Source organism: Oxyura jamaicensis, chromosome 10, assembly GCF_011077185.1.
Source record: "Oxyura jamaicensis isolate SHBP4307 breed ruddy duck chromosome 10, BPBGC_Ojam_1.0, whole genome shotgun sequence".
NCBI lineage: Eukaryota > Metazoa > Chordata > Aves > Anseriformes > Anatidae > Oxyura > Oxyura jamaicensis.
The window spans coordinates 8,292,292-8,308,314 of NC_048902.1; the positions used below are offsets into that span (position 1 = coordinate 8,292,292).

The window sequence follows — 16,023 nt, forward strand, 5'->3', positions numbered from 1 at the left end:
CAGTTTGGGGGTAGATTAGTGACGGCACATGACCTCAACCACAAGTGCACATGCTGAAGACTCCAAGACATTGTAAAATTACCAGCTGGGAAAGATGCCCACAAACAAACACACGATGCACATACTTAGTCTCTTGCCTGCCTGCCTGCAGCCACCATAGCTCGCTGCTGCTGTGGCACCATGCCGGCTCCTGACAGTCGGACCTCTGCCCCAGGGAACGAGTGCTGAACAGTGACAGGCACTACAGTGTGCTCTAACAGACATTGCTGGTAGGAAATCCCTCTTCTGTGCTATTCCTGGCACATTTATAGTTGCAAGTCCTCTTTGCAATGAATCACATCTGTTTATACTTGTGTGCCAGAAAAGAAAATTTGAAACTGCAGAGAAAAAAAAACATTGTTTGCTGGCACCTCTGGATGCCAGCACGACTACTTGTGCAGCAATGGGGATGAGAAAATTGCAGCGGATTTTCAAAATGATCATGCTAAAAAGTACTGCCCACAGGCAGTCCCTGTTCCTGAGAGGCTCTAGACCGTGGTTTGTACTTTGGGGGCCCGACAGTCTGTGTGCTGGGGAACAGCGCCAGCCAGCCTCTAAACCCTGAATGGGATTTGGCTCCACAGCGTAGGAAGGCTGCAGGATCCTCCTTCACGTTGTGGCCAAAACCATAGAAACATTACTATATAATTATATTATATAATTATGGAATATTTCTGACAGTGTTGTCAGCTTTAAGATATTAGAATGTTCCAATTATAGTCAACAACTGTAAGAATGTAACTGGACAGCTTTTCTCTAACCTTTGCTGACAAGTTGAACCACATCTTTGTTTTGCTCTTCAGCTTAACTGAGGGGACCAAGCTCCTCATCCTGACACCGGCCCCCCAAACACAGAAAAAATGGGAACCAACTGCTCAAAGTTTGGAGAGAAAACAGACCAAATAACTTCACAAAACACAATACTCAACTGAATCACACCAAAGATGTAGGTGCTATAATGCAGTTTCCACACAATCCAGAGTCAGGCTAACATACTCAAAAACAAAGAGCAAGTGCCAACCTCTGCCCTGCCCATCTCCCTGAAACGCTGCAGGAAAAAAAAAAAAAAAAAAAGTCGAGGAAACCAGATGACTTTTAAGACTAAAGTGTATGAATTTAAATAATTTTCAAGTTTTGCAACTGGGTTATTTAGTAAGCTGTTTTCACCAGTATGAGAAGTCACAGAGTACATTAACAAAAGTGGACAACAATCAGGGAAGCTAGGTGGGGATATTCACTGTCTGTTTGGCAGAGTGTTTGCTTTACTAGTAGAAAGATATAATGAAAAGAAGGTTTAAATGTAAATGAGCTCTCTGGGTACCCAAGCAAATGGCTATGTTGGCAACTGAGGACATGCCTTCATGGCACACTAGTTGGTTGTCTTTAAAAGGTTGTATTTGGATACCACAGCTGTCCAATCAAGCTGCCATGAACTTAATTTGGAATTAAAAATATCAGTTGCTGATCTCTGCTTATCTTGGCAGAGAGAAGCTAGTTATGACCAATGCGAGGTCAGCATAGTTATCTGCATAGAACACAGAGTTTGCTTACAGCCACAAAAAATTAAAGATTTTTTTTGCTAAGACGTAACTTCAGCTTCTGTTTCGCAAATGCATATACTGGTGTTCACTGGAATCCCAAGTGCTGCAAAAGCAATGTTGAGGGGATTTGTTTTTTTTTTTTTGAGTGATCCATGACTAAATGTGCATGTGATAACTTCTGATCCCATTTTCCATTTGCCTTACCTGATTATCTGTGTTGTTTACAGTAAAATAGCCCACACAAATAATGACTTCATGCAGCAATCTTTCACAGGTATGCTGAGAACAGTACCAGAGCAAAGAGCTGGTAATATGGCGGAACGCAAGGGACAGTCCTTCGGCACCCACAATGGACTGGAAAAAAGGCCAAGAAACAGAAATTACAGTCTAGCAGTATGTTATAGAAATTACGTGAATCACATATGCATCAGTGGCACACATTTTGACGGTAAGTACTGACTATGTTCTTTGTTGCAAGCAGTTGTTTTTTGCAGAAGGACAGAAACAAATCTCTTATTTCATTCAGTTACACCTGGACTGTAACATTAAAAGCCACAAAAATAAGAATAAATTCTAATTTTAAAGGGATACAGGAAAATTGGATTCTGCTTAGTTGACATGCAGCGTAGCATTCGGTCGACCATTTCATTTGACTTACATGTTCCAGGAAAAGTTAATGCTAATAATATTTCCTAGTAAGAAGCAAAAGAAAACAAATCATCTTCATTTTTGCAGAAGAGCAAAATGCATTTTGCATTAATAATTTGTGCTCTGAATGGAATACAAAGATTAATACGAAATAATGACTTTGCAAACATTTTAAAAACATCCAAATGGAGAGAACATTGAGCTGCAAAGCTTTTTGGGATACTTTGTAAAAGTAGGCAAATTGCTGTAACGTGGAGATTCAGAATTAGATTTTATCTGCACAGCCTACAGCCTCTATTTAATAAACATGTCAAACAGATAGAACGACACAAGGTCAAAGGGGAAGACTAAAGCACAAGGAATGAACAAGACAGTCTACTAACTCTAATGAAACAGCAGTGCAGGCCTGTGAGAAAATTTCTTTCATTTGAGTGTTTTCTTGATTTTGTACCTTGGAGTCTGTGTTAAGTCCATTTACATAAATCCCAAGCTGTAGTAGTTTAGCTTTAGCATACTGAAAGCCTATCCAAGAAAAACAGAATCCTTGAGAATTAAAACGGGCTCAGCTGTGATTATTCTCCATCTTGCATCTCAAGCATTTTGCTAAGTTAGTATACTTTCAAAATGTAAAGCACAATACAGTGACCATTTACCACTGTCATGTAAATGCCATTCGTAAGGCCACCCTTCTTTAATTAGGGCTGTCCACTCAGGCTCTGACCTAGCACTCTGGGTTTAACCTTCCCTGATAACAGCAGGTCAAAGGGCACCTGAGTTTGTGTATAGAAGTTAAACTAATTTTTCAAGGAAACTATGCTTCCTTTTTAGCCAGAATTAATATCAGCTCAGGATCCTGTGTTGTTTCTCACTACCATCTTTCAATTGTTTAGACTGTCAAATTAAATGAAATATATACTCATGAGCCATCTGTGCTAATACAAACTTGAGAATACCAGAGGCTCTTCTGTTAATCAAAAAAAAAAAAAAAACACCCTATTCTATAGTCCTACTATTATGTGATAAAACGATTCCTTAGAGATAACGATCTGACCACGCAAAAAATACAGTTTTTCTCCCTGCTGTCTGCTGCAGCCCACAAAGTCAGGATGGACAGTAATTGGCCTCAGGTGGAGGTTGAGCTTTTAGCACTACAGAAACAAACCCCGTTACCGCAGGGAAACGGGTGGCTGCTGAGACTACATGAGCGCGTCTGTCCCTCACAAACAGGATTATGCTCTCCATTCCTTAAGACAGCTCAGCAGATAGACACTTCCCTGGGTGGAGACCTGTATCAATGCACTGAATGAAATCTACTCACACCAGTTAGCTGTGTCTCACCGTTACACAGTAACGACTGCCTTACCAGTTTCCACATAGAACAAACTAATGCCGACTAGAGGATGCAGGATTTAATGCTGTTGGGTTGTTACACATGCTCAGCTATGGCGGTAGAGGAATAAATACAGGCAGCATCGGCGGAAGCTGACGTTTTAAAAATTAGTCGTGGTTTCTGGAAACAGCAGTAGGTTGTGGTGCAATTCTGTAAAGCCCCACTACCAGCCTACGCACCGTAACTGCCCTGATTTGACCTGCACTCTCTGGTGCACATCTGGAACACCTACAGCAGCAAACAAACTTCAGTCCAAAACCAAGAGCTCCTGGGCGTGCTGTAAAAGAGACCTAGTCTGATTTACAGAATGAAATAGGAGTTAATGGTGTGTCTAAGAGTTGTTTTACATGAAACTCCAAAAAAAAAAAAAAATAGTCTCTGTGCTCCATAAAAAACAAACAAACAAAAACATCCTGACTGGACTGGACCCAACCCCACAACTGCATCTATACAGATGTGTATTGCTACATGTAAACTGCTTGTTGCTGTAATGAGAGATGCTAGATGTACTAAAAATCAAAGTAGAGAAACACAAACTGAAAGAAATGTATACTTTGTATGAAATTCTTCACTCATGCAAAGCTCTCACTGATTTTAACACATTTCAGATGGAGTCTGTGGTGCAATTTATAAACTAACAACACATTAAAAATGGAACAGATAACTGGTCTGATGAATAGGACGAGATTGATGTTGCTAAATGTGTTTTGCAAAGCAACACTTTCTGGCAGGTGCTTTATATTAACAAAACAAAAGCTTTACAATTCATCAAATACAGTATTGACAAATTGTCAGTATGGTAAAATGATTCATTTACCATAGTAACCTCTAACAGATAAGAAAAGACTTACTAAAATGTGATCTTTTTGATTTTTATGAATATAAAAATTGAAAAGATACATATCCTTTTTATCAAAGTTTTACTTTGATGAAAAGTTTAGATATCAAGTGATTTTCAGCTTCATAAGTACAATCTTAATAATCTCAATGCAAGCAGTACAGAAAAATGTGAATTATGGCTATAATATAAGCAAGTCCTTTCTCATCAGAAAAAAAAATGCTTTCGACAAATATTTGTTGTTTTTACTTTTTGGGTCTTATGAAACATAAAAAAGTACTGTGCTGAAAGTAAGGATTTTTGGACACAAGAAGATTCAGCATTTCATGTATTCGAGTTTTCACTCTTCGGTTGGATTCATTAGCCACAGTCAAAAGGTAGAAATAACAATTAGCAACTTTGTGCAGGAAAAAATATAAACGTTCCTTACGTAACTAAGACCCAGAAGACCAAACTAAGTCAAAATATATGTGGTAATTAACATTTTCACACTAAGCAAAAGTTGTAAAACATCTGTTACCTGAAAAGCAGGCAGATCAAGAACAGCAAAACTATTGAAGAAACGTAAACTCTGAATGGCAACCTGGATTGTGTTCTCTGCATAGCTGTCTTTAGGACTTGCTGTGTTTGGATCTGAAATGGTCCCATGGAAAAGAACACAGTACAGCATATGCAAGACTCCAACCAGATCTGTAGACTGAAGAACCGCTGTTAGTCCTGTGGGATCCTGACGTGTATTGTCAAATATGTTCCAAGATCTGTCAAAGAAACATTAAACTGTCTGAAAAGGATACCAGCACACACTTGCCCAGGATGAGGGAGTTATAAGCCAAATGTTAGAGAACAAGTAAACTGTTAAAAAGGAAAAAACTGATGTCTAATGTGTTGAGAAACCACAACATTTCCGCAAAATAGTTTCAATGATCTGGGCACTGTCTCATGCTCTCTTTAATTACAGTGCAGCTGTATTCCTTAAATATCTTTCTCCACATACTGGTGTCTTTGCTTCCCAACTGGGTTCATGATACCAATGCAAGGCCGTGCAGAAACTCGACAGCTTTCAAGTCCGAAGCCTGGGGGCACTTCCTGGGGCTCCACGCAAGCCTCTCTCTGCAGCCAGCAGCCTGCAGCCAGCGTTCCCTCTCCCAGGTTGGAGCACCCTGACACTCTCCCTGCATCAGGGACGGGCAGCAGGCACTGCAACAGCCTGACTACCTATGGAGCAAAAGAAGCTACTTGGACCAGATGATCGTAATTAAATTGTTCTGCAGGAATTGAAGAATGAAGTGGTTAAGCAGTAAGGAAAACACACTACTACTTATTTCAGTCAGATGCTGTTACGGACGACTGGATAGTAGCAAAGCAAAAGTAAGTATGAAATGCTCAAGACAAACCGGCACAGCTTATGCAAACCAAAACAAGGCTTCTTTGGTATCTTTTGGGCACGCAAATAAAACAGAGAAGAAAATTTTTGCCTTCCTGGGATATCAGAACAGACAAACAACCTACTCCAGATGCCCTTCACATCCTCACATCCAAACTTCCAAGTGCACTTAACGTAATCCCTCAAGGATTTGTACTGTTCCTGTTTTCTTTTTTCTTTTTTTTTCCCTGCATTACTAATAATCTACAAAATGATGTAAGATAGCCACTAGTAGTGAAGACTAAGACTATCACCACTCTGGAGGTTAAACAATCTGTAGAAGGCAGGCAAACACAAAATGAAGTGCATGAAATCATCCAACAAGTTTCATACATTTCAAGTTCTAATCCAAACCCACCACAAAGCCCATGTGAACTTCATTACGGAAATGCAGTTAGTCTGTATTGGCAATCGAAGGAAAAACTTAAACATTAAGATACAAAGAGCAGTAACACTGAATATATAGTACATCAAAATATTGTTTTTAAGATGCAAACATAGCATAATAGCATATGAGGTAAAAAAAAAAAGTCAATATCAAAAGAGACTACAAAGATTGATTCTTTTTTCCATTATTATTAAGAGAAAATAGAACAGGTGATACGGGAGAGTAAATATTATAAAGGACAAACCAGGTGAGGGTATCTTTCCCTTTTATAAGAACTAAAAGCAGAAGGAATGGGAAAACAGTGAATATAAGAAGAACTGGGAACAAGACCCACTTTCTAAAATAATCTGTAACTTCAAAGACCTCAGCTTATTACAGAAGAGACTGGACTCTTGAAAGACTGAGAATACTCCTGTTGACCAGGATCAGCTAGGATCTTTTCCTTGACCAAAACAGCTCCATATAATCTCAGTATTTGCCTCTGAAGCACCTGTACCACGTCCTGTTAACAAACAGGGCACTGGGCTCCTCATCCTCAGGTCACTGCTCTGATCTGGTCAAGATTCCAACTCTAACCCTAGCTAGCTGGACCAACCCTGCTTTTTATGATACAAACGCCTGTCTTCAACAGAGCACCAAACCTCCGCAAGTGACACGTTTTGGTGACCATCGCCTTGCTGTCATTTTCCCATCTTCTAGGGAAGTGAAAAAGGAGGCAGGAAAGCATCACCTCGCCAACAGCGGCTATTGATTTCTGTTCGTAATAGCTTCCTTGGATGAAAGAGAGAGCAAAACTGGCAGAGCAGGACAATCATCCTGCATTCGGCGCTTCACCAAGAATGGCCTGATACTGACTCATTTCAAGTACAGCTAAAATATTCAAGAGGAGAAGAAAGCTGCATGAAGCACACCATCTTCACACTTAGCACAGTAAATTTCAAAGCTAGCATCCATGCATGTTCTTGGGGGGACAAATCTGTAAGGTCGCATGAAAGGGCACTAAAACAACCACCAAGAGCTGCATACTATAACGCTGATGGGCAGGTCTTTTTGGTACCCCAAACTCTGACTGTGCACCCAAGCAGTGGTCACTTGGCAGCTGGGGGGGCGGTGAGAAGGCTGACCTGCTGCAGGGGACAGTGGTGAGATTTAGGAGGCTCAGGAAGGTTATTTTAGCATTCAGGCTATGAAATCTCTCGGCACCTTCTTCACAGCCTTTGAGGGGCCTTCTCAGCCGCACCTGCCCTGAGCCCAGGTGAACACTGTACAGTAAAACAGAGTAAATGCTGCCGTACTCCGTTTACTCTATCAGCATGCCTCTGCTTCCATCACTGTTCTCTCACATCTTTACATTTAGAAAATAGCTGCTCAGATAAATCGCTTCTGATTTTGATTAGTTAGGTCATACATGTAAGGAATGATTTTATCTGTAATTAGCATTTACGGGTACCATTTCTTTTAAAGCACTTTCTATTTACAGTCTGTGAGTGGCTGATATTACAGAGAAGCTCCAAGTACAGCATCCTCCGGTGACACATCAAGAATTACCTCATGTTCCAGTCCTATTTCAGTGACGCTTATGCTGTCCAAAAAGCCCAGGAGACCATCCAATTACTTCACAAATATTTGAAAGAAGCAATCAGTTCTCAGATAATATCCAGTGAGAAGAAAAGCAAGGTAAGCATGCCTCTTTTCCAGGCACACCTGGGCTGTTACACAAATACCCCACTAGTGTCAGTCAGCACCAGGCGTCCCCCTCAGCCCCACGTTAGAGGCCAGCCGTTTGTAGAGGCTCAGCTGGAGCTTCATGCGACTGAGTTTATTGTACAGGTTCCAAAAACAGGGTGTTTGTTTACTGCTGGCAGCCTTTAACAACCAACTGGAACTCCCAAGATTCCTTAAAGAAGCTCAGCCCCCAAACCAGCCGTGACAGCGCTTCAGAAGGCACCCAGTGCAGGATTCTCTCAAAATGTGTAATAACATTCAAAAGACAAGCTGAAGTACAATAAAGTTATACTTAAAATTATGATTTGATGCCCCTTACCTCCTGCAAGGGAAGAAACGCAGTCAGCTTGTGGTTTCTAACAGTCCTAATAATCCCAGCATCTACCCTGTACAGAATAAAAGAAGTGGAAAAAGTCCTAGAGCTTTGTTTTGGGTGGGACTGCACTGCACAACAATTTATGACATTAATTTTCTTTTCCTCTGCCTGGAACCTATGAGAAAGGTTCTCATGCCTGGAAAAGCTTTGACTGGAAGCCCTGTGGTCTTTAAGTGAGTGTGTCTGCATGAAGTCAGCAGAGACGCTTCCTGAAACATCACCTAAACCTGCCAGCTGTGTCTTTCTGCAGATTCCTGCTGCATAGTTTTGATTCCCATTGGCACGGGAAACTGGCTGAAGGCAAGGAGCTACCGGGGACGGCTGCGAAGGGAGGGCGAGCCAACAGCTCTGGGACCACCTCTGTGCACTCACTCACCCAACTTTGTGTTGTGTGCCTGCGGACTCCTCAGGATCGCTCACTGAAAAAATGGTTCTGATGCCCAGTTCTTCACTCTGCAGCATGCAGTAGCTAGCGTGTGCTAACTGCCCCTGAACTACACCCAGACAAGCAGCATGTTTATTCCCACAGTGACGCAGGAGAGCACGTCTCCTTTTACAAACAGTATTTTCTGCATTTCCATCTCAGCTTTAAGAACAGTATGAAACAGAAAAACCATCAGCTGAAAAATAGTCACGTTCAAATAAAGACCCCAAATTATTTACTGTACATGATTCCTCACAAGATTTAGTGCAACTACATGCAATGAGAAGATCGACCGATTTTACCAAAGGTTAAAGTTAGCTTGCTTTCAACTCTCACTCCATCATTATTTTTAAACAACTCCATATGAAAAAGCTTATAGAGCTGGACAAAATCCTTTTCCTTTTGCCATTTTGTTCTGCTCTGGAGCAGTGAATGAATCAAAACATACATAAAAAAGTCAATTGTAAAAATAACTCAAAATGCAAGCTCCCCCCTGCCCCCCCCAAAGAGACCAGGAATTTTAAAGTTACACCACAGGACAAGGCTGTTGAAAAAAGTCATCCTGTCTGCTAGGTTTGGTGGGCTGAAGGAACTGTTAGAAATGTTTATTTTTGATTTTGCCTGTATTACAGTTAATTTGTATATGAACAGGCTACTGGCTCCTGTTGGTTTTAAATGTCAGTTATAATCACTTTAAGCCTAAATGTTTACAATAAAAAGGTAAAAGACGTTATTCATACCGGCTGTGGGCTTTAAAGTAGAAAAAACACATAAGATGTGGGAAAATAAAACGCGAACCTTTGTGTATGCTTCGAGTGATTTTGGTCAAGTCCGTAAAACTGCAGATTTCATACATTTAGCGGGTTTTAAAAACCTGTTTGGTCTACCTCAAATGTAAGCCCAATGAAAACTCTGATAACTGGCGGGACACAAACAAAACCCATACCTTAAAAGATGTTACACAAGAAATCTAGTTGTTACTTAACTAAGGCTAAGAGAAGATTTCTATGGATGTACCTCCTTTCAACTGTCCTATTTAAAGGAATGTACTCTTTAACTGTGTTTGTAATAGCTGCCAAGTAGAATAGTCCGAATGGACAAAACCCTTCCAATTACTCTCTGAAGGGAAGCAAGACTTACAGCAATTTTTACATGGACTAACATAGCTGGGTAGAAGGAAAGGCTTTCAACTTTACCAAGTTGCTACAGTTAGCACAGGAAAACAGGCACATAGTTATATTATGGTCAAGCAACCTGCAGGATCTAAATAAAATAAAATAAAATAAAATAAAAAAGCCTTTAGTGAAATGCAAGGCATCTTCATTATGGGCTGCCATTGTGACCATCAGATTCTACCATAAAGGAGTCTCAGGAATTGGCAGGAGTTTTTATGACTGACAAAAAAGGCTTAAGAATTAAAAAACAAGGATATATTCACCCCAGGGAAGAAAGATACTAAACAGTGGTACTTCATTGCTTAAAATACACCACTATTTATTAAAACAGGAATTTAATACAGCTTGATGAGAAACAGCATACTCTGTAAAACAAGCATAAAACTACAATTTCTCCAAGCTTCAATGTAAGCAAACTGTTTATATCTGAAAATATATTGTTTTTAAAACTGACTGAGCTAACAAGCAGACAAGCCTCTCTTAGGGTATACATTATATTGTTTGTATGTTTGAAATATATACTCCTGATTAAATACAGTGAGCCAAATGGCAACGTGGATTTTCAAAAGGCTTAGAATATAATCTTTTTTTCTGTAATACTAGAATTTAAAAACTATCATCTGTACTTTTTACTTCTACATTCTTTCATTGAGAAAGAGATGTTGAAAAAGAAGAAAAAAATAACAAAAGTATAAAGAAGTCTTTCGCACCTGTCAGACTGTTATAAATCTCATTATTAAGCTAGGAATCACATTACTGTGTAAAATGGATGATGTGAAAGCCTTCAGTTATTTCAGAAACAAGTTTTAGTCAGTTTACAGTACTTGCTGGATCTGCTGCCTGTTGGAAGCAGTGAGAAGAACACACCACATTCAGGTGGGCTTGCATCTGATTTGCCATTCAGCAGCCAAAACAGGCATTATCTGAATTACTGTAATAAAACTGAAAACAGACCAGCCTACTTCCTTGCATATCTGTGACATGACAGTCGCTATTTTCCAGGATAAAACCCTGTACATTTACAGCTTTCTGCTACTGCAGCTTGTAATCCACAACTTCGTTAGCTGTTGACATAGATTTATAAGTATCCCAGCAGTGTGTTGAGATAACATACAACAGTAACAACTTAGCTACTGTTCTGCTATGACTTACTATTCTCCTAGATTAGTAAGGGAGCTTGCAGATGTTGCTTGCATTAACACAATAGCAAAATTTTGTTTAAGTTGATGCCCCAAGAAGCTCCATGATTTGAGGGCCTATTACTTGCAAGATGCAGCCACTGTTACTTTGTGTAAAGTCTACCTAATGATTTGCTTACTTTCAGGTAATAAACAGCTCTCTGCCTTCTCTACTCTTAATGGCAAGCAAAACACAGTTAAGCGTTATCATGGCTGCGATTTTTAAATCTTAGTATCAAATGTCAGGTTCATCTTTTGCTCAACAAACAGAGATGCTGATAATCTGCACTTTATGAAATCTCACTACACAGAGTAAGAGACAACGACCTGTTTTCAGCTCTCATACACTTTTTTTCTTTTTTCTTTCAACTCTTTAGGGAGAAAAGAGCTCTCAACTCTGTTGCTACTGATGGATGCAACACAGCTTAAGAAAAATGGGACTTCCAATTGGAGGTCTGAAGCAGCCCATAATGATTCTCACTGCATTACTGATGAGGGCGTAAACGTTATCAAAACAAGCTTCATGTGGAGTTACAAGTTACTAAGGTTTTCAACAAATGATCTTTTATACATATTACGGAGTGTTTAGAAAATGTGCTATCACATCCACTGCAAAGCTTCAATTAAAATAATCAATCTAGCATTTATTAACCAGTACCAAAAATGAGCATTTGAGAAGATCAATATCAGTTAAATCTTTTTAAAGACCTTGACCACAAATGAAAAGAAAATTCTTCTCCTACAATAAGTTATAACATATATTCAGAATGGATTCTCGCATTTCAATAACTTTTTATGATGTTAAAATTGAGAATCCTCCAATTTATGCTTCTACATTAGCAAGACTTTCCTTTATTGTATCTTACTCCATGATTTTGGACTTTTTTCCCAAGTCCACCATGGGAATAAAAATGTATCTTAGTTTATGTCTCAAAATTTTATCTTCTACTTTATATCAATCATAGACCTCATTTAACATTTCACGCTGACATACATATATGATAAAACTTGAGGATATTCTCTGTTAATCACTATTGTTGTGACATGTTGCCTGCAACCAGTCCAACCTGTAGATCTTCATCAATTAATGGAAAGAGAATCAGAACAGTGAAGGTCATCATTCTTTTAAAACAAGGAGGGGGACTGTCTGGCATGAAGTTGCTGATACAGACCTGCACATAGGGACTCAGCTGAGAGCTCTTTCCAGGCTATAAAATAGTTTTCCATGAAGTAAGTGTCCAAGTAAACATTGGGTATCACTTTAGAGCTTGAGTAAGAATCGTTTTGTGAAATTTTGGTGTTTCTTGAAATAAATAACATAGCGGAGAAGACAGGAAAGTCTGGATTGGCAGCTCTTCCTGCACCTGAGCTCTAGAAATACACACTTTGCACTCACAGGGCAGGATCTCTTAATCGTTTAAAACCTGAGTTACAGTATTTAACTTCTGTCCCTCTATGGATAGCCTACATTAGAGCTGCAGTAAAGATCATAACAGCCTGGTGCTGTCTGAAAGCAAGTGAGGAGGATCACCCAGCATTTGGCCATTTCCAGCTCATAAAGGATATCATTGGTGCAGGCACTGCAGATGGTTTGAGAGCCTGGAGGTCCAGGTGTGAGCAACTTCCTTGTGAGAAAGTCCTAGCAACTTCCCACCATGCCACTCGGAGCCACAACAATGCTAAGATCCACACATGGTACAAAGAGCATCATACAAAAATACTCTAATGCATTTGGTATGGAATGACAATATTTTATGTGAGAAATAACAGCCTAAAGTAGTCCTATCAGAAAAACAAACCAAATGAATTGTGCAGGAAGAAGTTCCCAAACTGGAAACAGTATTTGTAGGGGATACAACAAAAGATGAAATTTAAATTGCTCTTGCAGCAGTGGGAAAAGCCTAGCACACTGGTATCTATTTTGCCAAACCTTCTTGTGCTACAGTGTCAGGGAACTGGTACTACTGACTAGACTTCTTTTCCTCTAGATAACAATATCAAAGGCATTATGAACGGATAGGTTAGTTACTCCCATATACAGAAGGGTATGACTGGGCATGCTGGTTTGGTGCTGAGGAATGTATCAACTGTGTGGAGATTCAGAAACATGCATTCTGACTGAAGAGGCTGCACTGCTTCTTACTGCTATTCGCCACAAATGAAAGAGGCAGCTCTTTCTCAGAGAGCTTGTCTTTTGTGCTACAGATCATGTACCACACAAAATGTACTACTTTGTTATGACATATTTAAGAATTCAATAAATTTGAACTCTGTTTCTGATGCATCAATCTGTATTTGGCAACCATTTTTTGCCATTTAAATCATCTTGAATACTATGGAGTTACTAACATGGCAGAATTACACTCACATTCACTTCTTCAATGAGAGTGCGCACAGGTGATTAAAGATATTTAACTTGCCTTTCTAATCAGTTACACTATAGCTTTTGATCTAAAAGTGAAAGGCAACAGTTTTGAAATCTGCAAATTCATCCCTCTTACTTCTTTTCATGCTCAAAAGAACAATCCAGCCTGGAAACTGAGAACCACCAGCACCTTTGGATAAAATCAAAAGCGTTGCTGTTATATGATCAGACACATCTTGATGTGACTGTGAAGAAAAATGTTCAACCCTCGGAAGTTATTTTGCTACAAAGTACAGATGCTCTTGAAAGAAGCACTTGCACAGTGCTGTATTATTTTGGGGTGCAAAGATCTCTAGTATCTTGGGTTAAGCATAGGCCTGCTTCAGAAATTGCAAATATAATATTACGCACTCTTGTAGCTAGAATTATTATTCCTCTAAGAGAAAGATGAATTTTTTCAGTATGCATTTGACTTTTAGCAGTGCTGTCCAGGAATGTAAAATGCCAAGTTGGCAGCTTTCAGAAAGGGAAATTTCAGTAAGTTGGGATGGTCGCTTTGGGCTCATATTTCTTGTACTTCTTTTTTCCATGTGCCTGTGTCCCTGAGTTACCAGCAATCACTCTTACCTGCAGCTTTGTTTCTTAATTTATTTTTTATTAATTTTTGTTCTTCAACACTAGCATCACTTCTCCCTTCAGGCATTCATTGTCAAGTTCTGTCAGCATTGTCTTTCCCTGAAACATTTAACAGTCTAATGGTGGCAGGTTTTAATACATGGACCCTGAAGCTCTGAAATTTAGACTTTGACAGAGCCAGGCTGTCCAAGTCTGCAGAAGTCCAGATTTGCTGACAGAAACGTACCACATGCACACCCTCCTCAGCCTCGGTTAGGTTCCAGTGATGAGCATTTTGCATTAGAAAATTCCTTGACAAATCTAGTAATACTTTTCTTTTCATAAAATATCATTTTCCTGACAATGGTATTTTAATGAACAAGAGCTGAATTTGGCTGCACAAAAAACAAATCAATTAAGACTTGATTTTAGTTGATAATATCTCTTCAAGTCCTTAGGACTGGTCATTTAAAATTAGTTATGATAAAACCCTCTCTGTAGTGATGAGTAAAGGAGATAAAGTTTTCAATTCTCATAAATGACTTACAAGAATTAAGATACAGTGTAGGTAACTGAATACAATTCAGTGGTGAAAGGGTGAGCAGAGTGAATTTCCTGCACTGTTTCTCTACCTGTTATTGCTGTGCGACTAAGACCAGTTCTGTTTAATAATCTCACCAGAGTGCTCACTTCCATGAACACTGTGTTGGCAAGGAGTTACACCGGCTGCTGCCTGATGAACGTATTAGAGATGAGAGACCAAATGCACCTACCTTCCATTGACAGCAAAACACAGTTGACATATTCCATGCAACACTGCTGTGGCATTCTGTAGAAAAGTTGCTATTTTTGGATTCTCATCAACGGGGCCTTGAACGGAGAGGAAACAGCAACACAACTTGTCTATCAATCCTATGTTCACCACGTAGCTAGAAACAGATGAGAAATTGTATTAAAAAACTGTTCTGTTACACTTTTAATGACTTTAAAAAGTAATTTCTGCTCCTCTACTATCAAATCACACAAAATATAGGTTATGATTTCTTAAAGGGTTCAATAAAACAATTTGAATTACAATAACTTCAGATCTGGTACTCTGTAGCTAGCAGTAGTTTTTGTTAAGAGAACTGTCTGTTGCACGATAATTTATATTATACTGTACAAGAAAGATGAATGTAAGTGTTTATTTTACCATCGTCCTAGAAGGACAATGGAATTTTGCCATAGTTAAATGATTTATAATAGTCTTGATAGCTCTGCAGCAGCAAAATTTCTTTTTAGCATGAAGAGTTGAACTTGGTAGAACACACTAACTCAAGAAGACAATGATGTTACACAGATAACGTTTTATTGCAATACGTATATCATAACAACTACTGCCCAGCTTTTTTATTTTTTTTTCCTTTTTCTTTCTAGACTTTGTGCAACAGTCTAACAGTCTTTTAGTGCAGACTAAAAGAACACACAGGTAACAACCTCCCACTATCAGGAAGGATCATCAGGAGGTGGTTCTACATCAGGAGGAGGTTCTTCACCGAGAGGGTGGTTGCGCTCTGGAACAAGCTCCACAGTGCACCAAGTCACTGCACCAAGCCTCTCTGAATTTAAGAAGAGATGGGACTGTGCACCTAGTCACATGGTCTGAACTTTTGGGTAGACCTGTTGTCCTGGTTTCAGTTAGGACAGTTATTTTTCCTCCTAGTAGCTGGTAGGGTGCTATGTTTTGGATTGGGATGAGAAGAGTGCTGATAACATGCTGATGTTTTAATTGCTGCAGAGCACTGCTTATACTAAGCCAAGGACTTTTCAGCTCCTCACTCTGTCCTGCCAGCGGGCAGGCTGGGGGTGCAGCAAGAGCTGGGAGGGGACAGACCCAGGACAGCTGACCCAAAGTGGCC

At 39.5% G+C, this 16,023-nt stretch overlaps 1 protein-coding gene across 4 annotated transcripts in view; it reads right to left on the reverse strand.

Moving 5' to 3' along the window:
* SCAPER (S-phase cyclin A associated protein in the ER) overlaps nucleotides 1–16,023 on the reverse strand; it is a 163,784-nt gene that overhangs the window by 18,812 nt on the left and 128,949 nt on the right. For all 4 annotated transcript variants that reach the window (XM_035335866.1, XM_035335865.1, XM_035335867.1 and 1 more), the window contains 3 exons: nucleotides 14,899–15,054; nucleotides 4,977–5,214; nucleotides 1,785–1,934 (listed from right to left, as the gene is read on the reverse strand). In XM_035335866.1, coding sequence (XP_035191757.1) covers nucleotides 1,785–1,934; nucleotides 4,977–5,214; nucleotides 14,899–15,054 — 544 coding nt within the window. The remainder of the gene's footprint in view (nucleotides 1–1,784; nucleotides 1,935–4,976; nucleotides 5,215–14,898; nucleotides 15,055–16,023) is intronic.